General features: G+C 21.8%; 4 protein-coding genes across 4 annotated transcripts in view; 2 read left to right on the top strand and 2 right to left on the bottom strand.

Moving 5' to 3' along the window:
• Exn (Ephexin) overlaps window positions 1–26857 on the bottom strand; it is a 408096-nt gene that overhangs the window by 302552 nt on the left and 78687 nt on the right. The window lies entirely within an intron of this gene.
• On the top strand, window positions 15781–17690 carry LOC141402017 (uncharacterized). The gene has a single exon (XM_073982625.1). The coding sequence runs from the start codon at window positions 15781–15783 to the stop codon at window positions 17371–17373; it is 1593 nt and encodes a 530-aa protein (XP_073838726.1). The 3' UTR covers window positions 17374–17690.
• Window positions 17749–20781, top strand: LOC141402016 (uncharacterized). Its single transcript, XM_073982624.1, has one exon. It carries the CDS (start codon window positions 17749–17751, stop codon window positions 20779–20781), a length of 3033 nt encoding a protein of 1010 aa, XP_073838725.1.
• Window positions 23524–25451, bottom strand: LOC141402014 (uncharacterized). Its single transcript, XM_073982622.1, has one exon. It carries the CDS (start codon window positions 25390–25392, stop codon window positions 23524–23526), a length of 1869 nt encoding a protein of 622 aa, XP_073838723.1. The 5' UTR covers window positions 25393–25451.

The following is a 26857-nucleotide window of genomic DNA, read 5'->3' as shown; positions in this document are numbered from 1 at the left end:
AAAAGTGGTCGTTAAAGTGGGCATGGTCAAATTTTCTTTGCATAAAAGCCCAAGTCGGGTTATGGCGAACATTTCACAAAAAGAATTTTCCGGACCGTTCTCAACTGATGCCATTACCAACGAACGACATTTGATTTTTATTTATATAGATTTAGGGTAAATGCGATATGCACGGTGCTCTTGAACCAATTTTAAACGGAAGGTGCTTACACCTGGGAAGTGTTTGCGGATTCTGAAACTACAATGTTCATAGATGAGAAAAATCAAAAAATAAAAAAAAATCGCCGGAGCGCTTTTTAAATAAATCGCGATTCAAAATGACATTTTCAGAGGTTTTTTAGGGTTTCACGATTTTGCTTGGAAACCGCAAGTCCTATCGAATGGGACCAAAGAAAATCTTGTAGCTATGCAAATTCTCTACAAGATTGGCCTTTATGATATTTTCGTAGGTTTCACCGTTATTGAGATATAGAAGTTCAAATTGGGACAATGCATTGACGGTATCGCTTCCTTATAAAACAATGTCATGCAGGGTGCACCTTAACTAACTTTAAGTGAAAACCGTTTTACCTGGGAAGTTTTTGCAGATTTTGAAACACCAATGTTCATAGATGAAAAAAATCCAAAAACAAGAAAAAATCGCTGGAGGGATTTTTAAATAAATCGCGGTCAAAATTTACATTTTTAGGTTTATTTTAGGTTTTCGCGATTTTCTTTGAAACTGCAAGTGCTATCGAAATGAGGCCGAAGAAAAAGTTTTAGCTGTGAAAATTCTCTAGAGGACAGACCGTTATGATTTGTCCCTAGGTTTTACCATTTTTGAGATATTGAAGTTTAGGTCACATTTGCAGATTTTTTTGCTAGGTTTTCACGATTTACTTGAAAGCGGTAAGTCTTATCGGAATGTGACTAGAGAAAATCTTACAGCTGTAAAAATTCTCTACAAGATTGGCTTTCGTAATTTTTTCCAAGGTTGTACCATTTTTGAGATATATCAGTTTAAATTGGTAAATTGCAGTCATGACATTGTTTTATAAAGAGACGATACAGTCAATGCATTGTCCCAATTTGAACTTTTATATCTTAATAACGGTAAAACCTACGAAAATATCATAAAGGTCAATCTTGTAGCTACAGTATTTTCTTTAGCCCCACTTCGATAGAACTTGCGGTTTCCAAGCAAAATCGTGAAAACCTAAAAAAACCAAAAAATATCAACTTGAATCGCGATTTATTTAAAAAGCGCTCGGGCGTTTTTTTTTTTTTTTGTTTTTTGATTTTCTTATCTATGTACATTGTAGTTTCAGAATCCGCAAAAACTTCCCAGGTGTAAGCACCTTCCATTGTAGTATCGACAACATGGGCAGAAAGAAACGGTTAAAAGGAGAAGAGATCACACCAAAACTTGGTGTTACAGCGCAATAGACAGAGAACAAATTTTGCACTCTAGCTAGAACTAAGTTATAAATTATACAGTGCTACAAAAGTTGACTAAAAATATATAGGCAATTTGACGCAAAAATTCTATCGTTTATAACGGTAATTGTAGTCAAAAACGGTTTTTTTTTTAATTTTCAACTTTAAACGGGCATAACTTCTAGTTTTCAGAACGGATTTTTTTCTTTTAAAGGGCCGGGTAATATCCTTCGAACAAGCAATTAAGTTTTGAAATGGGTTAACAAATGACTATGTTATAGTTGTTGAAGTACGAAAAAACTCATAAAAAATCTGAAAAATGATTTTCATCGTGCTCTAGGCTGCTTAGAAGATACCATACAGTATAATGACTTATTTTTACCAAGAAGGAAATTTAGTTAGCTTTCGAAAACGGGAAATACAAATGAAATCGGTTGAAAAATAGATAAGTTATGCAATTTTTTGTGTTTTTACGTTTTGGTTTTTTATGCAAGTTCGTCCCTCCGTCTGTGGCAATCACTCTAGCATCCACAAAAATTGAGATAGCACGCTTTAATTTTGGAATGATGGGTCTTTTGTTTCGGGTAGGTCAAGTTCGAAGATGGACTTTATGGGTCCACGTTTTGTTATAGCCCCCATATAACAATACAGATTTCAGGTATTTTGACGATTTAAGCTACATTTTCAGATCGAATTAGCTATAATTTGGCATTGTGGGTTTCCAGTAATCAAGAAACTTCTCCACTAAATATTATGGACATAGGTCCAAGTTTTGTTTTAGACGCGGTACCGCCAGATTTCAGATATTTTGACGTTTTTTTAACACAACGTGGACCTATGCCCATAATTTGTTGTAGAGACATTTCCTTATCGTGGAGAACCCAAAATGAAAACCTAGCTAAAAACGTAAAAATACCTAGCTATAATAATAGGGGCTATAATAAACCGTGGAGCTATGGCCATGATTATTGGTGGAGAAGTTTTTTGACCACATCAAAACTTAAATGCCAAATTATAGCTAATTCGGTCCGAAAATGTAGCTAAAAAATTGAAATATCAGAAAGGCGGTACCTTTATATGGAGGCTATACGAAAACGTGGTCCTACGTCCATACTTTTTGGTGGAGAAGTTTCTTCATGACTGGAAGTCCCAAATGCCAAATTATTTTACCTATTTATGTCGTGCCGTATTAGGCAGGCCGGAGTTTTCAGGGTTGAGCTTTTATTCAAGTTACACTGTGGATCGATTTTTAAACTTCCTCGCCCCTCTCATATGTAAATGGTTTGAAACTCCTTGTATTATGATTTTGAATTTTGTTAACGGTTGGGGTTGCCAGTATTTCAATAGGGTAAGTAATCCTGAAGAATCTACAAAAGTGAGCATTTCAATAAAAATCCATTTTTATGAAAATATTGTATATTATAAAATTGTCATCATTACTTTAAAAATAAAATTTTATAATTTTATATTTTATTTTTTATATGTTATATATTTTATTTTATATTGTTTTTTATATTTGTGTTGATTTTTAACGGATAATCTTCAATAACATTTATTGTGTTGATGTTGGCAATATTGTTGCTCTGTTACTCTGGCTAGGCAACGACACCATTATAACTAAAAATAGCTGGCAATACTGTAAAATGGATAACAATTTGTCGCCGGAAACTAAAACAAGCAATAATTAAAAGAGGTAAACGCAACAAATGATTATCGGAATTGAATAAAACCATTTCTTTGAAAATATTATTTGACGCAGAAAAAATATGAATCTATAAATTGTGAAGATAACACAATACATTATTTCTATTAATATAAAATATAAAATATAAAATATAAAATATAAAATATAAAATATAAAATATAAAATATAAAATATAAAATATAAAATATAAAATATAAAATATAAAATATAAAATATAAAATATAAAATATAAAATATAAAAGTATAAAATATAAAATATAAAATACAAAATATAAAATAAAAAATATAAAATATAAAATATAAAATATAAAATATAAAATATAAAATATAAAATATAAAATATAAAATATAAAATATAAAATATAAAATATAAAATATAAATATAAAATATAAAATATAAAATATAAAATATAAAATATAAAATATAAAATATAAAATATAAAATATAAAATATAAAATATAAAATATAAAATATAAAATATAAAATATAAAATATAAAATATAAAATATAAAATATAAAATATAAAATATAAAATATAAAATATAAAATATAAAATATAAAATATAAAATATAAAATATAAAATATAAAATATAAAATATAAAATATAAAATATAAAATATAAAATATAAAATATAAAATATAAAATATAAAATATAAAATATAAAATATAAAATATAAAATATAAAATATAAAATATAAAATATAAAATATAAAATATAAAATATAAAATATAAAATATAAAATATAAAATATAAAATATAAAATATAAAAATATAAAATATAAAATATAAAATATAAAATATAAAATATAAAATATAAAATATAAAATATAAAATATAAATATAAAATATAAAAATATAAAATATAAAATATAAAATATAAAATATAAAATATAAAATATAAAATATAAAATATAAAATATAAAATATATAAAATATAAAATATAAAATATAAAATATAAAATATAAAATATAAAATATAAAATATAAAATATAAAATATAAAATAAAATATAAAATATAAAATATAAAATATAAAATATAAAATATAAAATATAAAATATAAAATATAAAATATAAAATATAAAATATAAAATATAAAATATAAAACATAAAATATAAAATATAAAATATAAAATATAAAATATAAAATATTAAATATAAAATATAAAATATAAAATATAAAATATAAAAATATAAAATATAAAATATAAAATATAAAATATAAAATATAAAATATAAAATATAAAATATAAAATATAAAATATAAAATATAAAATATAAAATATAAAATATAAAATATAAAATATAAAATATAAATATAAAATATAAAATATAAAATATAAAATATAAAAAATATAAAATATAAAATATAAAATATAAAATATAAAATATAAAATATAAAATATAAAATATAAAATATAAAATATAAAATATAAAAATATAAAATATAAAATATAAAATATAAAATATAAAATATAAAATATAAAATATAAAATATAAAATATAAAATATAAAATATAAAATATAAAATATAAAATATAAAATATAAAATATAAAATATAAAATATAAAATATAAAATATAAAATATAAAATATAAAATATAAAATATAAAATATAAAATATAAAATATAAATATAAAATATAAAATATAAAATATAAAATATAAAATATAAAATATAAAATATAAAATATAAAATATAAAATATAAAATATAAAATATAAAATATAAAATATAATATAAAATATAAAATATAAAATATAAAATATAAAATATAAAATATAAAATATAAAATATAAAATATAAAATATAAAATATAAAATATAAAATATAAAATATAAAATATAAAATATAAAATATAAAATATAAAATATAAAATATAAAATATAAAATATAAAATATAAAATATAAAATATAAAATATAAAATATAAAATATAAAATATAAAATATAAAATATAAATATAAAATATAAAATATAAAATATAAAATATAAAATATAAAATATAAAATATAAAATATAAAATATAAAATATAAAATATAAAATATAAAATATAAAATATAAAATATAAAATATAAAATATAAAATATAAAATATAAAATATAAAATATAAAATATAAAATATAAAATATAAAATATAAAATATAAAATATAAAATATAAAATATAAAATATAAAATATAAAATATAAAATATAAAATATAAAATATAAAATATAAAATATAAAATATAAAATATAAAATATAAAATATAAAATATAAAATATAAAATATAAAATATAAAATATAAAATATAAAATATAAAATATAAAATATAAAATATAAAATATAAAATATAAAATATAAAATATAAAATATAAAATATAAAATATAAAATATAAAATATAAAATATAAAATATAAAATATAAAATATAAAATATAAAATATAAAATATAAAATATAAAATATAAAATATAAAATATAAAATATAAAATATAAAATATAAAATATAAAATATAAAATATAAAATATAAAATATAAAATATAAAATATAAAAATATAAATATAAAATATAAAATATAAAATATAAAATATAAAATATAAAATATAAAATATAAAATATAAAATATAAAATATAAAATATAAAATATAAAATATAAAATATAAAATATAAAATATAAAATATAAAATATAAAATATAAAATATAAAAATAAAATATAAAATATAAAATATAAAATATAAAATATAAAATATAAAATATAAAATATAAAATATAAAATAAAAATATAAAATATAAAATATAAAATATAAAATATAAAATATAAAATATAAAATATAAAATATAAAAATATAAAATATAAAATATAAAATATAAAATATAAAATATAAAATATAAAATATAAAATATAAAATATAAAATATAAAATATAAAATATAAAATATAAAATATAAAATATAAAATATAAAATATAAAATATAAAATATAAAATATAAAATATAAAATATAAAATATAAAATATAAAATATAAAATATAAAATATAAAATATAAAATATAAAATATAAAATATAAAATATAAAATATAAAATATAAAATATAAAATATAAAATATAAAATATAAAATATAAATATAAAATATAAAATATAAAATATAAAATATAAAATATAAAATATAAAATATAAAATATAAAATATAAAATATAAAATATAAAATATAAAATATAAAATATAAAATATAAAATAAAAATATAAAATATAAAATATAAAATATAAAATATAAAATATAAAATATAAAATATAAAATATAAAATATAAAATATAAAATATAAAATATAAAATATAAAATATAAAATATAAAATATAAAATATAAAATATAAAATATAAAATATAAAATATAAAATATAAAATATAAAATATAAAATATAAAATATAAAATATAAAATATAAAATATAAAATATAAAATATAAAATATAAAATATAAAATATAAAATATAAAATATAAAATATAAAATATAAAATATAAAATATAAAATATAAAAATATAAAATATAAAATATAAAATATAAAATATAAAATATAAAATATAAAATATAAAATATAAAATATAAAATATAAAATATAAAATATAAAATATAAAATATAAAATATAAAATATAAATAATAATAAAATATAAAATATAAAATATAAAATATAAAATATAAAATATAAAATATAAAATATAAATATAAAATATAAAATATAAAATATAAAATATAAAATATAAAATATAAAATATAAAATATAAAATATAAAAATATAAAATATAAAATATAAAATATAAAATATAAAATATAAAATATAAAATATAAAATATAAAATATAAAATATAAAATATAAAATATAAAATATAAAATATAAAATATAAAATATAAAATATAAAATATAAAATATAAAATATAAAATATAAAATATAAAATATAAAATATAAAATAAAATAAAATTTAAATATAAAATATAAAATATAAAATATAAAATATAAAATATAAAATATAAAATATAAAATATAAAATATAAAATATAAAATATAAAATATAAAATATAAAATATAAAATATAAAATATAAAATATAAAATATAAAATATAAAATATAAAATATAAAATATAAAATATAAAATATAAAATATAAAATATAAAATATAAAATATAAAATATAAAATATAAAATATAAAATATAAAATATAAAATATAAAATATAAAATATAAAATATAAAATATAAAATATAAAATATAAAATATAAAATATAAAATATAAAATATAAAATATAAAATATAAAATATAAAATATAAAATATAAAATATAAATATAAAATATAAAAAATATAAAATATAAAATATAAAATATAAAATATAAAATATAAAAATATAAAATATAAAATATAAAATATAAAATATAAAATATAAAATATAAAATATAAAATATAAAATATAAAATATAAAATATAAAATATAAAATATAAAATATAAAATATAAAATATAAAATATAAAATATAAATATAAAATATAAAAATATAATATAAAATATAAAATATAAAATATAAAATATAAAATATAAAATATAAAATATAAAATATAAAATATAAAATATAAAATATAAAATATAAAATTAAAATATAAAATATAAAATATAAAATATAAAAATATAAATATAAAATATAAAATATAAAATATAAAATATAAAATATAAAATATAAAATATAAAATATAAAATATAAAATATAAAATATAAAATATAAAATATAAAATATAAAATATAAAATATAAAATATAAAATATAAAATATAAAATATAAAATATAAAATATAAAATATAAAATATAAAATATAAAATATAAAATATAAAATATAAAATATAAAATATAAAATATAAAATATAAAATATAAAATATAAAATATAAAATATAAAATATAAAATATAAAATATAAAATATAAAATATAAAATATAAAATATAAAATATAAAATAAAAATATAAAATATAAAATATAAAATATAAAATATAAAATATAAAATATAAAATATAAAATATAAAATATAAAATATAAAATATAAAATATAAAATATAAAATATAAAATATAAAATATAAAATATAAAATATAAAATATAAAATATAAAATATAAAATATAAAATATAAAATATAAAATATAAAATATAAAATAAAATAAAATATAAAATATAAAATATAAAATATAAAATATAAAATATAAAATATAAAATATAAAATATAAAATATAAAATATAAAATATAAAATATAAAATATAAAATATAAAATATAAAATATAAAATATAAAATATAAAATATAAAATATAAAATATAAAATATAAAATATAAAATATAAAATATAAAATATAAAATATAAAATATAAAATATAAAATATAAAATATAAAATATAAAATATAAAATATAAAATATAAAATATAAAATATAAAATATAAAATATAAAATATAAAATATAAAATATAAAATATAAAATATAAAATATAAAATATAAAATATAAAATATAAAATATAAAATATAAAATATAAAATATAAAATATAAAATATAAAATATAAAATATAAAATATAAAATATAAAATATAAAATATAAAATATAAAATATAAAATATAAAATATAAAATATAAAATATAAAATATAAAATATAAAATATAAAATATAAAATATAAAATATAAAATATAAAATATAAAATATAAAATATAAAATATAAAATATAAAATATAAAATATAAAATATAAAATATAAAATATAAAATATAAAATATAAAATATAAAATATAAAATATAAAATATAAAATATAAATATAAAATATAAAATATAAAATATAAAATATAAAATATAAAATATAAAATATAAAATATAAAATATAAAATATAAAATATAAAATATAAAATATAAAATATAAAATATAAAATATAAAATATAAAATATAAAATATAAAATATAAAATATAAAATATAAAATATAAAATATAAAATATAAAATATAAAATATAAAATATAAAATATAAAATATAAATATAAAATATAAAATATAAAATATAAAATATAAAATATAAAATATAAAATATAAAATATAAAATATAAAATATAAAATATAAAATATAAAATATAAAATATAAAATATAAAATATAAAATATAAAATATAAAATATAAAATATAAAATATAAAATATAAAATATAAAATATAAAATATAAAATATAAAATATAAAATATAAAATATAAAATATAAAATATAAAATATAAAATATAAAATATAAAATATAAAATATAAAATATAAAATATAAAATATAAAATATAAAATATAAAATATAAAATATAAAATATAAAATATAAAATATAAAATATAAAATATAAAATATAAAATATAAAATATAAAATATAAAATATAAAATATAAAATATAAAATATAAAATATAAAATATAAAATATAAAATATAAAATATAAAATATAAAATATAAAATATAAAATATAAAATATAAAATATAAAATATAAAATATAAAATATAAAATATAAAATATAAAATATAAAATATAAAATATAAAATATAAAATATAAAATATAAAATATAAAATATAAAATATAAAATATAAAATATAAAATATAAAATATAAAATATAAAATATAAAATATAAAATATAAAATATAAAATATAAAATATAAAATATAAAATATAAAATATAAAATATAAAATATAAAATATAAAATATAAAATATAAAATATAAAATATAAAATATAAAATATAAAATATAAAATATAAAATATAAAATATAAAATATAAAATATAAAATATAAAATATAAAATATAAAATATAAAATATAAAATATAAAATATAAAATATAAAATATAAAATATAAAATATAAAATATAAAATATAAAATATAAAATATAAAATATAAAATATAAAATATAAAATATAAAATATAAAATATAAATATAAAATATAAAATATAAAATATAAAATATAAAATATAAAATATAAAATATAAAATATAAAATATAAAATATAAAATATAAAATATAAAATATAAAATATAAAATATAAAATATAAAATATAAAATATAAAATATAAAATATAAAATATAAAATATAAAATATAAAATATAAAATATAAAATATAAAATATAAAATATAAAATATAAAATATAAAATATAAAATATAAAATATAAAATATAAAATATAAAATATAAAATATAAAATATAAAATATAAAATATAAAATATAAAATATAAAATATAAAATATAAAATATAAAATATAAAATATAAAATATAAAATATAAAATATAAAATATAAAATATAAAATATAAAATATAAAATATAAAATATAAAATATAAAATATAAAATATAAAATATAAAATATAAAATATAAAATATAAAATATAAAATATAAAATATAAAATATAAAATATAAAATATAAAATATAAAATATAAAATATAAAATATAAAATATAAAATATAAAATATAAAATATAAAATATAAAATATAAAATATAAAATATAAAATATAAAATATAAAATATAAAATATAAAATATAAAATATAAAATATAAAATATAAAATATAAAATATAAAATATAAAATATAAAATATAAAATATAAAATATAAAATATAAAATATAAAATATAAAATATAAAATATAAAATATAAAATATAAAATATAAAATATAAAATATAAAATATAAAATATAAAATATAAAATATAAAATATAAAATATAAAATATAAAATATAAAATATAAAATATAAAATATAAAATATAAAATATAAAATATAAAATATAAAATATAAAATATAAAATATAAAATATAAAATATAAAATATAAAATATAAAATATAAAATATAAAATATAAAATATAAAATATAAAATATAAAATATAAAATATAAAATATAAAATATAAAATATAAAATATAAAATATAAAATATAAAATATAAAATATAAAATATAAAATATAAAATATAAAATATAAAATATAAAATATAAAATATAAAATATAAAATATAAAATATAAAATATAAAATATAAAATATAAAATATAAAATATAAAATATAAAATATAAAATATAAAATATAAAATATAAAATATAAAATATAAAATATAAAATATAAAATATAAAATATAAAATATAAAATATAAAATATAAAATATAAAATATAAAATATAAAATATAAAATATAAAATATAAAATATAAAATATAAAATATAAAATATAAAATATAAAATATAAAATATAAAATATAAAATATAAAATATAAAATATAAAATATAAAATATAAAATATAAAATATAAAATATAAAATATAAAATATAAAATATAAAATATAAAATATAAAATATAAAATATAAAATATAAAATATAAAATATAAAATATAAAATATAAAATATAAAATATAAAATATAAAATATAAAATATAAAATATAAAATATAAAATATAAAATATAAAATATAAAATATAAAATATAAAATATAAAATATAAAATATAAAATATAAAATATAAAATATAAAATATAAAATATAAAATATAAAATATAAAATATAAAATATAAAATATAAAATATAAAATATAAAATATAAAATATAAAATATAAAATATAAAATATAAAATATAAAATATAAAATATAAAATATAAAATATAAAATATAAAATATAAAATATAAAATATAAAATATAAAATATAAAATATAAAATATAAAATATAAAATATAAAATATAAAATATAAAATATAAAATATAAAATATAAAATATAAAATATAAAATATAAAATATAAAATATAAAATATAAAATATAAAATATAAAATATAAAATATAAAATATAAAATATAAAATATAAAATATAAAATATAAAATATAAAATATAAAATATAAAATATAAAATATAAAATATAAAATATAAAATATAAAATATAAAATATAAAATATAAAATATAAAATATAAAATATAAAATATAAAATATAAAATATAAAATATAAAATATAAAATATAAAATATAAAATATAAAATATAAAATATAAAATATAAAATATAAAATATAAAATATAAAATATAAAATATAAAATATAAAATATAAAATATAAAATATAAAATATAAAATATAAAATATAAAATATAAAATATAAAATATAAAATATAAAATATAAAATATAAAATATAAAATATAAAATATAAAATATAAAATATAAAATATAAAATATAAAATATAAAATATAAAATATAAAATATAAAATATAAAATATAAAATATAAAATATAAAATATAAAATATAAAATATAAAATATAAAATATAAAATATAAAATATAAAATATAAAATATAAAATATAAAATATAAAATATAAAATATAAAATATAAAATATAAAATATAAAATATAAAATATAAAATATAAAATATAAAATATAAAATATAAAATATAAAATATAAAATATAAAATATAAAATATAAAATATAAAATATAAAATATAAAATATAAAATATAAAATATAAAATATAAAATATAAAATATAAAATATAAAATATAAAATATAAAATATAAAATATAAAATATAAAATATAAAATATAAAATATAAAATATAAAATATAAAATATAAAATATAAAATCTATATATATAAAATAGAAAAATGTTTGTATGTTTGTTTGTTTGTTTGTTTGTTTGTTTGAAATTTATAGACTCAAAAACCGCTGAACCGATCTTGCTGAAATTTTCAGGGTATATTACTACAACGCCTGAAAGTAATATAGGCTATAAAAAGTTTCGAAATTCCGCTCTGATCCGGAGATATAGCATCAGAATCGGAGGAACCTCCAAAAAAAATTTAAACTTTGTATGCAAATATCTATAGAACGGTTACAGATACAGACTCCAAATTTGAAATGTGTGATGGACTTTAGCCTAAAAATAAATTTGCCAAAATATATCGAAATCGGTCCAGATTTGGATATAGCTCCCATATATATTTTCGTCCGATTTCAAGTATTTGATATACCAAACACGCTATATATGTCCGATTTCCATGAAATTTGGAATGCGTGACGGAACGTGGCTTATAACAAAATGTACCAAACTATATCGAAATCGGTTCAGATTTGGATATAGATCCCATATATATTTTCGTCCGATTTCATGTATTTGATATACCAAACACGCTACATATGTCCGATTTCAATGAAATTTGGAATATGTGACGAAATTTGAACTATAAATAAATGTGCCAAAATATATCGAAATCGGTTCATATTTGGATATAGCTCCCATATATAGTTTTGACCGATTTCAGGTATTTGATGCACCAAACACGTTATATGTGCCCGATTTCAATGAAATTTGAAATGTGTGACGGAATTTAGCATATAAATAAATGTTCCAAAATATATCGAAATCGGTTCAAATTTGGATATAGCTCCCATATATAGTTTTGACCGATTTGAGGTATTTGATGCACCAAACCCGTTATATTTGCCCGATCTCAATAAAATTTGGAATGTGTGACGGAATTTGGCCTATAAATAAATGTTCCAAAATATATCGGAATCGGTTAAGATTTGAATATAGCTTCCATATATATTTTCGTCCGATTTCATGTATTTGATATACCAAACACGCTACATATGTCCGATTTCAATGAAATTTGGAATATGTGACGAAATTTGAACTATAAATAAATGTGCCAAAATATATCGAAATCGGTTCATATTTGGATATAGCTCCCATATATAGTTTTGACCGATTTCAGGTATTTGATGCACCAAACACGTTATATGTGCCCGATTTCAATGAAATTTGAAATGTGTGACGGAATTTAGCATATAAATAAATGTTCCAAAATATATCGAAATCGGTTCAAATTTGGATATAGCTCCCATATATAGTTTTGACCGATTTGAGGTATTTGATGCACCAAACCCGTTATATTTGCCCGATTTCAATAAAATTTGGAATGTGTGACGGAATTTGGCCTATAAATAAATGTTCCAAAATATATCGAAATCGGTTAAGATTTGAATATAGCTTCCATATATATTTTTGACCGATTTGAGGTATTTTATGCACAAACACGCTATATGAGACCGATTTCAGTGAAATTTGGAATGTGCGACGGAATTTGGACTATAAATAAATATGCCAAAATATATCGAAATCGGTTCAGATTTGGATATAGCTCCCATATATATTTTGGACCGATTTGAGGTATTTGATGCAGCAAATACGCTATATGAGCCCGATTTCCGTGAAATTTCGAATGTGTGATGGAATTTGGTTAAAAATTAAATCTGGCAAATTATATTGAAATCGGTTCAAATTTGAATATAGCTACTGTATATATTTTCGGCCCATTTTGTGTGTTTGATATCCCCCCCACACGCTATGTATTTACAATTTTAATTAAATTTGGGATGAGTGACGGAATTTGGTCTAGAAAAATTTTGCCTAATTATATTGAAATGGGTACAGATTTCGATATAGCTCCTATATATATGGTTTGCCAATTTGATGTACTTTTGTGCGCTGTGTATGTCAAATTTCAATGAAATTTCGAATGTGTAACGGAATTTAGTCTAGAAATAAATCTGCCAAATTATATTGAAATCGGCCGATTTCCTGTATTTTATGCACCGAACACGCCATACATATCAAATTTCATTGAGATTGGGAATGTGTGACGGAACTTGGTTACAAATAATTCTGCATTCCTGTTGCAGGAATGAAAGAACTTTTTAATATTAATGACTAACTTTTATTAAATTCAAATATTAAAAAATGACACCTAAAGACCACTTAAAATTACATATTTGTGAAGAAATATAAATTTTTTCTTTTGTAAACCATGTAAAAGAAGTGATAATCATATAACTTTAAATTCTCATATGCTATGGACAAAATTAAACATTGGTCATAGAAATCTATGGATGGCACTTGAATCGAATATTTTTTTGTTTTTGGAAAAAACGTTGACGATTTCTTATGATTCTCACAATTAATGAAAAATAGCGAATCCCAACAGGAATTTCCACTTTTATTATTGTGGTAGAAAACTAATAAACTCTGATATGCTCCTTGGGTTCTTTTTTGTGCTGTGTTTTTCCGTTGGCTACCTGTTAGGGATGGGTTTTTTACAGAGGCCACATTTTGGAGCGATATTTTTTGAAATGCTTGCAACGCACACGTGCTGATTCAGGTATATATACGCCATAAATATGCTCATTCATAAGTACCTGTGGGTAAAATATTGAAATGGACGTGATATAAATAGATGTTCATTGATAGATTTGTGTCATTCAACAAGTGTCAAAAAACCCGAAGAGTGCATTTTTAAGTGAAGTAAAAAAGTGAATTTAAACAAAAATAAAGTGAATTATAACATGTGATTCCAAAAGAGTGCTTACAACATTTAATTTAAAATACATATTTTTCGCACAAAAGCAATACGAATATTTAAAAAATCAATTCATTTAATAGCTGTTCATAGACCTTTTTGTGTTATTCAACAATTGTCGCAAAGCCCGAAAAGAACATTTATTTAAAAGTGATTAGTGAATTATAACATATTATTCCAGAAGAGTGCTACAACATTTAATTAAAAATACATATTGTTCGCATAAAAGCAAAAAAATCAATTCAACATGCCCCCCAAAAAATCATCGCTAAACAAAAAAACTAAAAATGCATTGGTTTTACAGTCTCTAAGGATACAGGAAACGCCCCAAGAGTATGAAGTCCGCCTATCCAATGCACGGGATAGAGCCTCAACTTCAAGAGCTACTGAAACATTGGAACACTACAATGTTCGACTTGAAACTCAAGGAGTGTTAGCGTCTACTTCACGTACGAACGAATCATCCATTCGGCAGAATGAACGCCTTTCCAGTCAACAAAGTAGATCGTCAAGATTGAGAGCTGAAGAGACAGCCGAACAACGGCAAGTACGCCGTCGTAGTCAACAAATTAGATCGTCAAAATCGAGAGCTCAAGAGACACCCGAGCAACGACAAGTACGCCTTCGTAGTCAACAAAGTAGATCCTTAACGTTGAGAGATCACGAGACACCAGAACAACATGAAATTCGTGTTTCCAATCAATATGATAGAACGACATCATCAAGATCTAATGCGACAACGGATCAACATGATCAACGTCTTCGAAGTCAACGTTCCAGATCGTCATCTTTAAGATCTAATGAGTCATCCAGTGAACGTGAGAGTCGTCTGAGGGATGGTCGTTTAAGAGTAGTGAATACTAGAAGCAATGAAACACCAAACGAACGAGAAAGGCGCCTCAGAAATGAACGCTCCAGAATAGCGCAAAGGAGATCTAATGAGACATTAGAGGAACGTGATGCACACAGGAACTATAATCAACGTCGATTTCAAAACCATCTAAATGTATATGAACGCATCGCTTTCAATTACAATTCAAATGTGGATTACAGCGACGATGAATTAGTCTCTATTGGTGAAATGAATAATGTTTGTAAACATTGTAATGCGCTCAAATACAAAAATGAACCACCCGGAATTTGCTGTAGTAATGGCAAAATAGTCTTGCCTGAATTACGGTCACCCCCGGAACCATTGTTTTCACTGATGTCGGGAACAACATCAGAATCTAAACATTTCCTTTCAAACATTCGAAAATATAATTCATGTTTTCAGATGACGTCGTTCGGTGCCACTAAAGTCGTTAAAGACAATTTTCTGCCAACATTTCGTGTCCAAGGCCAAATATACCATCGTATGGGGTCATTGTTACCCATCAAAGATCATAAGTTTCTGCAAATATATTTTATGGGACAAGCAGATGATATTGACCAAGTCCAACAACGTCGGCAATACAATCCCGCCACAAGAGAACGAATTGTTGCCGAATTGCAAAAAATGTTGCATGAAAACAATGAATTAGTCCGGACGTTCAAGAAAGCCAATAATGATCTACAATTACTACCAAATCATCAGGTTGTAATACACGCTGACAAGGTACCAGTAGGTGAACACCAAGGACGCTACAATGCACCTACAGCTAATGATGTCGCAGTTTTAATGGTAGGAGATCCTGTTGCACATCGAGATATCATAGTTCGTCGATTCGATGATAGGGTGAATAGGATATCAGAAACTCATCGATCGTACGATGCTCTGCAATATCCCATTATTTTTCCATACGGAGACGATGGATACCATTTTGAAATTCGCCAAATAAATCCAGCAACAAGTAAGTAAAATTGAGCAGATTTATTGTTTAAAAACATTTTTAAAAGTACATATGCATTTACACGTTTTATATGTTTTCTTTCAGATGTTTCCACCAGCAAAAAAGTGAGCTGCATGAATTTCTACGCTCATCGTATCATGATCCGTCAAAATGCTACGAACCACATATTGAATTGTCGTGAGTTATTTCATCAATACATCGTGGATATATATGCCAAAATTGAAGCTGAAAGACTTTTGTATATTAGGCATCACCAATCAAAATTGCGTGCAGATGATTACATTCATCTTCGCGATGCTTTAAACAATCGAAATGACATAAATCCCAATGATCTCGGACAAGCTGTAATTTTACCGGCAACATTTACGGGAAGCCCCCGCCATATGCACGAGTATACGCAGGATGCAATGACTTATGTGCGTTCATATGGTCGGCCGGACTTATTCATTACATTTACATGTAATCCAAAGTGGGAGGAAATAACAACTGTCTTATCCGGAGGTCAGACATCGGTGCATCGACATGATGTAGTAGCACGGGTGTTCCGGCAGAAGCTGATAACGCTGATGGATTTTATTGTTAAGCTACGTGTATTTGGAGAAACGAGATGTTGGATGTATTCGGTTGAGTGGCAGAAGCGTGGACTTCCTCATGCTCATATTCTTATATGGTTGGTTCATAAGATTACACCCGATGTTATTGATGATATTATATCTGCTGAAATACCTAACGTGGACGAGGATCCTATTCTACATCAAGTTGTTGTAAAGAATATGGTCCATGGTCCATGTGGACTAATTAATCAACATTCTCCATGCATGGTAGATGGAAAGTGCACCAAAAAATATCCACGGCAATTTGTTCAAGACACCGTAACTGGTACCGACGGCTATCCAATTTATCGTCGCCGATCTACACATGACGGCGGTCAATCTTTTGTAATAAAAGTGAGAAATAATGAAGTAGATGTAGATAATCGCTGGATAGTCCCTTACTGTCCACTTTTATCGAAAACATTTAAGGCACACATCAATGTGGAATGTTGCAATTCAGTGAAGTCGATAAAATACATCTGCAAGTACGTGAATAAAGGTTCGGATATGGCTGTATTTTCACTACAAAATCCTAATGATGAAATAAGTCATTATCAGATGGCACGGTATATAAGCAGCAATGAGGCAGTTTGGAGAATTTTGGGATTCCCTATCCACCAACGCTACCCAACTGTTGTGCACTTATCCGTACATCTTGAAAATGGGCAAAGAGTTTATTTCAACGAAGCAAATGCACGAGAAAGAGCAGTGACGCCACCGGCTACGACTTTAACAGCATTCTTCGAATTATGTGCAAACGATCCGTTCGCCAAAACTTTGCTATATTCACAAGTACCGTCATACTATACATGGATTCCAACATCAAAAAAATTTCAAAGGCGCAAACAGGGAAAACCCGTTGAAGGATGGCCAAATGTATATTCGACCGACGCACTGGGCAGGATATATAGCGTTCATCCACAAAATTTTGAGTGTTTTTATTTACGACTACTTCTGGTCAACGTTTATGGGCCGATATCATTCGAACACTTGAGAACTGTGGATGGAGAAATATGTTCATCTTATAGAGAGGCATGCCACAAACGTAATCTTTTGGAAAACGATTCACATTGGGAAACAACACTTTCAGATTCAAGCATTGGAAACAATCCGTGTCAGATTAGGACACTATTCGCAATTATTTTAGTTTCTTGCTCACCAACCAGCCCAAGAGATCTATGGAACAAATTTAAAGATAGCATGACGGAAGATATCCTAAACAGAGAAAGAACCATCAGGGATGATGCAACGTTGGAATATTCTGAAGAAATGTACAATGAGGCTTTGATACGACTAGAAGACAAATGTTTGGAAATTCAAAACAAGACACTTATCCAAGTGGGTATGATTTCTCCGATTCGATCAGAGGAAAATGTAGGTGACATTGATTTAAGAAGAGAAGTCACGTATGATGTACGTCAATTGAAAACATTTCTAGCAGACAAAATACCGCTTTTAATGCCCGAACAGAAATCGGTATACAATATTGTGTTAGAAGCAATCGAAAACCAGTCTGGAGGATTGTATTTCATTGATGCACCTGGAGGCACAGGAAAAACCTTCTTAATTTCCCTGATTTTGGCTAAGGTTCGGTCAGATGGAAATATTGGATTGGCCGTTGCTTCGTCAGGTATTGCAGCAACCCTTTTGGACGGCGGAAGGACAGCACATTCTGCTTTTAAGCTACCAGTGAAAGTGCAATTTCAAGAAAATTTTACTTGCAACATAAAGAAAAATTCGTCAATGGGTAAAGTACTGCAATCATGCAAAATCATAATTTGGGATGAGTGCACCATGGCACACAAAAAATCTTTGGAAGCACTAGATCGAACTCTACAAGATTTGAGAAACAACTCTATGCTCTTTGGAGGAGCATTAGTTCTATTAGCAGGAGATTTTCGACAAACGCTGCCTGTTATTCCAGGATCGACACCTGCAGATGAATTGAATGCATGTCTAAAGTCGTCCTTTCTGTGGAACCACGTTCGTACGTTGAAATTAACAAAAAACATGCGTGCACAACTTCAATGTAACGAATCATCTAGCCACTTTTCCAAACAACTAATGGATCTAGGAAACGGAAAAATACCAGTTGACCCAGCCACAAAATGTATTGCATTGCCATCTGACTTCTGTAGATTAACAAAATCTATCGAAGAATTAGTAGATTGTGTGTTTCCCAATATTGAAGCTAACATCAGTAACAGTCAGTGGTTATGTGAACGTGCATTACTTGCTCCTAAAAACATCGATGTTAACTCTGTCAATAATAGCATATTAAACAGAATTACAGGAAATGCAAGAAAATATAAATCCATCGATACTGTGACAACTGAAGACGACGCTGTTAATTATCCAGTTGAGTTTCTAAATTCTTTGGATCTGCCAGGCTTTCCACCACATGAATTAGTGCTCAAAGTTGGTGTTCCTATAATTTTATTAAGAAACATACACCCACCTCGCCTTTGCAATGGCACAAGACTAACAGTAAAGAAACTGCACAACAATTTAATTGAAGCTACCATAATTACGGGGAAGTATATAGGTTCAGATGTATTGCTACCCCGAATACCTCTAATATCAACGGAAATGCCCTTCAATTTTAAAAGATTGCAATTTCCTGTACGCTTGGCATTTGCAATGACAATAAATAAATCCCAAGGGCAAACTCTTGGTGTATGCGGCCTAAATTTAGCAAGCTCTTGCTTTTCTCATGGTCAGTTGTACGTGGCATGTTCACGTGTTGGGAGACCCAGTGATTTATTTGTTTACGCTCCCGAAGGAAAGACAAAAAATATTGTATATCCTAAAGCATTGCAATAAATGCTTATAAATATTGTTTAATTAAGTATTATAATTATTAATTAGTGTACTTATAGATGTAAAGTTGTTTTTTACCATATTTTTAAGTTGACAATGTACATATTTTCGAACCAATAAAATTAAAAAACATTAATTTGTTTAATATTCAAAGACAAAAATATATTTTTTGGGGCTGCAAGTAATATGCTGCGGGGTAGCGAAGCGCACCGGGTTCAGCTAGTATAAAATATAAAATATAAAATATAAAATATAAAATATAAAATATAAAATATAAAATATAAAATATAAAATATAAAATATAAAATATAAAATATAAAATATAAAATATAAAATATAAAATATAAAATATAAAATATAAAATATAAAATATAAAATATAAAATATAAAATATAAAATATAAAATATAAAATATAAAATATAAAATATAAAATATAAAATATAAAATATAAAATATAAAATATAAAATATAAAATATAAAATATAAAATATAAAATATAAAATATAAAATATAAAATATAAAATATAAAATATAAAATATAAAATATAAAATATAAAATATAAAATATAAAATATAAAATATAAAATATAAAATATAAAATATAAAATATAAAATATAAAATATAAAATATAAAATATAAAATATAAAATATAAAATATAAAATATAAAATATAAAATATAAAATATAAAATATAAAATATAAAATATAAAATATAAAATATAAAATATAAAATATAAAATATAAAATATAAAATATAAAATATAAAATATAAAATATAAAATATAAAATATAAAATATAAAATATAAAATATAAAATATAAAATATAAAATATAAAATATAAAATATAAAATATAAAATATAAAATATAAAATATAAAATATAAAATATAAAATATAAAATATAAAATATAAAATATAAAATATAAAATATAAAATATAAAATATAAAATATAAAATATAAAATATAAAATATAAAATATAAAATATAAAATATAAAATATAAAATATAAAATATAAAATATAAAATATAAAATATAAAATATAAAATATAAAATATAAAATATAAAATATAAAATATAAAATATAAAATATAAAATATAAAATATAAAATATAAAATATAAAATATAAAATATAAAATATAAAATATAAAATATAAAATATAAAATATAAAATATAAAATATAAAATATAAAATATAAAATATAAATATAAAATATAAAATATAAAATATAAAATATAAAATATAAAATATAAAATATAAAATATAAAATATAAAATATAAAATATAAAATATAAAATATAAAATATAAAATATAAAATATAAAATATAAAATATAAAATATAAAATATAAAATATAAAATATAAAATATAAAATATAAAATACTAGCTGAACCCGGTGCGCTTCGCTACCCCGCAGCATATTACTTGCAGCCCCAAAAAATATATTTTTGTCTTTGAATATTAAACAAATTAATGTTTTTAATTTTATTGGTTCGAAAATATGTACATTGTCAACTTAAAAATATGGTAAAAAACAACTTTACATCTATAAGTACACTAATTAATAATTATAATACTTAATTAAACAATATTTATAAGCATTTATTGCAATGCTTTAGGATATACAATATTTTTTGTCTTTCCTTCGGGAGCGTAAACAAATAAATCACTGGGTCTCCCAACACGTGAACATGCCACGTACAACTGACCATGAGAAAAGCAAGAGCTTGCTAAATTTAGGCCGCATACACCAAGAGTTTGCCCTTGGGATTTATTTATTGTCATTGCAAATGCCAAGCGTACAGGAAATTGCAATCTTTTAAAATTGAAGGGCATTTCCGTTGATATTAGAGGTATTCGGGGTAGCAATACATCTGAACCTATATACTTCCCCGTAATTATGGTAGCTTCAATTAAATTGTTGTGCAGTTTCTTTACTGTTAGTCTTGTGCCATTGCAAAGGCGAGGTGGGTGTATGTTTCTTAATAAAATTATAGGAACACCAACTTTGAGCACTAATTCATGTGGTGGAAAGCCTGGCAGATCCAAAGAATTTAGAAACTCAACTGGATAATTAACAGCGTCGTCTTCAGTTGTCACAGTATCGATGGATTTATATTTTCTTGCATTTCCTGTAATTCTGTTTAATATGCTATTATTGACAGAGTTAACATCGATGTTTTTAGGAGCAAGTAATGCACGTTCACATAACCACTGACTGTTACTGATGTTAGGCTTCAATATTGGGAAACACACAATCTACTAATTCTTCGATAGATTTTGTTAATCTACAGAAGTCAGATGGCAATGCAATACATTTTGTGGCTGGGTCAACTGGTATTTTTCCGTTTCCTAGATCCATTAGTTGTTTGGAAAAGTGGCTAGATGATTCGTTACATTGAAGTTGTGCACGCATGTTTTTTGTTAATTTCAACGTACGAACGTGGTTCCACAGAAAGGACGACTTTAGACATGCATTCAATTCATCTGCAGGTGTCGATCCTGGAATAACAGGCAGCGTTTGTCGAAAATCTCCTGCTAATAGAACTAATGCTCCTCCAAAGAGCATAGAGTTGTTTCTCAAATCTTGTAGAGTTCGATCTAGTGCTTCCAAAGATTTTTGTGTGCCATGGTGCACTCATCCCAAATTATGATTTTGCATGATTGCAGTACTTTACCCATTGACGAATTTTTCTTTATGTTGCAAGTAAAATTTTCTTGAATTGCACTTTCACTGGTAGCTTAAAAGCAGAATGTGCTGTCCTTCCGCCGTCCAAAAGGGTTGCTGCAATACCTATTTCCATCTGACCGAACCTTAGCCAAAATCAGGGAAATTAAGAAGGTTTTTCCTGTGCCTCCAGGTGCATCAATGAAATACAATCCTCCAGACTGGTTTTCGATTGCTTCTAACACAATATTGTATACCGATTTCTGTTCGGGCATTAAAAGCGGTATTTTGTCTGCTAGAAATGTTTTCAATTGACGTACATCATACGTGACTTCTCTTCTTAAATCAATGTCACCTACATTTTCCTCTGATCGAATCGGAGAAATCATACCCACTTGGATAAGTGTCTTGTTTTGAATTTCCAAACATTTGTCTTCTAGTCGTATCAAAGCCTCATTGTACATTTCTTCAGAATATTCCAACGTTGCATCATCCCTGATGGTTCTTTCTCTGTTTAGGATATCTTCCGTCATGCTATCTTTAAATTTGTTCCATAGATCTCTTGGGCTGGTTGGTGAGCAAGAAACTAAAATAATTGCGAATAGTGTCCTAATCTGACACGGATTGTTTCCAATGCTTGAATCTGAAAGTGTTGTTTCCCAATGTGAATCGTTTTCCAAAAGATTACGTTTGTGGCATGCCTCTCTATAAGATGAACATATTTCTCCATCCACAGTTCTCAAGTGTTCGAATGATATCGGCCCATAAACGTTGACCAGAAGTAGTCGTAAATAAAAACACTCAAAATTTTGTGGATGAACGCTATATATCCTGCCCAGTGCGTCGGTCGAATATACATTTGGCCATCCTTCAACGGGTTTTCCCTGTTTGCGCCTTTGAAATTTTTTTGATGTTGGAATCCATGTATAGTATGACGGTACTTGTGAATATAGCAAAGTTTTGGCGAACGGATCGTTTGCACATAATTCGAAGAATGCTGTTAAAGTCGTAGCCGGTGGCGTCACTGCTCTTTCTCGTGCATTTGCTTCGTTGAAATAAACTCTTTGCCCATTTTCAAGATGTACGGATAAGTGCACAACAGTTGGGTAGCGTTGGTGGATAGGGAATCCCAAAATTCTCCAAACTGCCTCATTGCTGCTTATATACCGTGCCATCTGATAATGACTTATTTCATCATTAGGATTTTGTAGTGAAAATACAGCCATATCCGAACCTTTATTCACGTACTTGCAGATGTATTTTATCGACTTCACTGAATTGCAACATTCCACATTGATGTGTGCCTTAAATGTTTTCGATAAAAGTGGACAGTAAGGGACTATCCAGCGATTATCTACATCTACTTCATTATTTCTCACTTTTATTACAAAAGATTGACCGCCGTCATGTGTAGATCGGCGACGATAAATTGGATAGCCGTCGGTACCAGTTACGGTGTCTTGAACAAATTGCCGTGGATATTTTTTGGTGCACTTTCCATCTACCATGCATGGAGAATGTTGATTAATTAGTCCACATGGACCATGGACCATATTCTTTACAACAACTTGATGTAGAATAGGATCCTCGTCCACGTTAGGTATTTCAGCAGATATAATATCATCAATAACATCGGGTGTAATCTTATGAACCAACCATATAAGAATATGAGCATGAGGAAGTCCACGCTTCTGCCACTCAACCGAATACATCCAACATCTCGTTTCTCCAAATACACGTAGCTTAACAATAAAATCCATCAGCGTTATCAGCTTCTGCCGGAACACCCGTGCTACTACATCATGTCGATGCACCGATGTCTGACCTCCGGATAAGACAGTTGTTATTTCCTCCCACTTTGGATTACATGTAAATGTAATGAATAAGTCCGGCCGACCATATGAACGCACATAAGTCATTGCATCCTGCGTATACTCGTGCATATGGCGGGGGCTTCCCGTAAATGTTGCCGGTAAAATTACAGCTTGTCCGAGATCATTGGGATTTATGTCATTTCGATTGTTTAAAGCATCGCGAAGATGAATGTAATCATCTGCACGCAATTTTGATTGGTGATGCCTAATATACAAAAGTCTTTCAGCTTCAATTTTGGCATATATATCCACGATGTATTGATGAAATAACTCACGACAATTCAATATGTGGTTCGTAGCATTTTGACGGATCATGATACGATGAGCGTAGAAATTCATGCAGCTCACTTTTTTGCTGGTGGAAACATCTGAAAGAAAACATATAAAACGTGTAAATGCATATGTACTTTTAAAAATGTTTTTAAACAATAAATCTGCTCAATTTTACTTACTTGTTGCTGGATTTATTTGGCGAATTTCAAAATGGTATCCATCGTCTCCGTATGGAAAAATAATGGGATATTGCAGAGCATCGTACGATCGATGAGTTTCTGATATCCTATTCACCCTATCATCGAATCGACGAACTATGATATCTCGATGTGCAACAGGATCTCCTACCATTAAAACTGCGACATCATTAGCTGTAGGTGCATTGTAGCGTCCTTGGTGTTCACCTACTGGTACCTTGTCAGCGTGTATTACAACCTGATGATTTGGTAGTAATTGTAGATCATTATTGGCTTTCTTGAACGTCCGGACTAATTCATTGTTTTCATGCAACATTTTTTGCAATTCGGCAACAATTCGTTCTCTTGTGGCGGGATTGTATTGCCGACGTTGTTGGACTTGGTCAATATCATCTGCTTGTCCCATAAAATATATTTGCAGAAACTTATGATCTTTGATGGGTAACAATGACCCCATACGATGGTATATTTGGCCTTGGACACGAAATGTTGGCAGAAAATTGTCTTTAACGACTTTAGTGGCACCGAACGACGTCATCTGAAAACATGAATTATATTTTCGAATGTTTGAAAGGAAATGTTTAGATTCTGATGTTGTTCCCGACATCAGTGAAAACAATGGTTCCGGGGGTGACCGTAATTCAGGCAAGACTATTTTGCCATTACTACAGCAAATTCCGGGTGGTTCATTTTGTATTTGAGCGCATTACAATGTTTACAAACATTATTCATTTCACCAATAGAGACTAATTCATCGTCGCTGTAATCCACATTTGAATTGTAATTGAAAGCGATGCGTTCATATACATTTAGATGGTTTTGAAATCGACGTTGATTATAGTTCCTGTGTGCATCACGTTCCTCTAATGTCTCATTAGATCTCCTTTGCGCTATTCTGGAGCGTTCATTTCTGAGGCGCCTTTCTCGTTCGTTTGGTGTTTCATTGCTTCTAGTATTCACTACTCTTAAACGACCATCCCTCAGACGACTCTCACGTTCACTGGATGACTCATTAGATCTTAAAGATGACGATCTGGAACGTTGACTTCGAAGACGTTGATCAT

The sequence above is a fragment of the Musca autumnalis genome, unplaced genomic scaffold, assembly GCF_047663935.1.
Source record: "Musca autumnalis isolate F117 unplaced genomic scaffold, ASM4766393v1 scaffold_4, whole genome shotgun sequence".
Taxonomy (NCBI): domain Eukaryota; kingdom Metazoa; phylum Arthropoda; class Insecta; order Diptera; family Muscidae; genus Musca; species Musca autumnalis.
The sequence above is the reverse complement of the archived record's forward strand: the minus strand, read 5'-3'. Positions and strand labels throughout refer to the sequence as shown.

Coding starts and splice junctions, on each gene's coding strand:
- LOC141402017 (XM_073982625.1), top strand. CDS start 15,781: ATGCCCCCCAAAAAATCATCGCTAAACAAAAAAACTAAAAATGCATTG.
- LOC141402016 (XM_073982624.1), top strand. CDS start 17,749: ATGCACGAGTATACGCAGGATGCAATGACTTATGTGCGTTCATATGGT.
- LOC141402014 (XM_073982622.1), bottom strand. CDS start 25,392: ATGCACGAGTATACGCAGGATGCAATGACTTATGTGCGTTCATATGGT.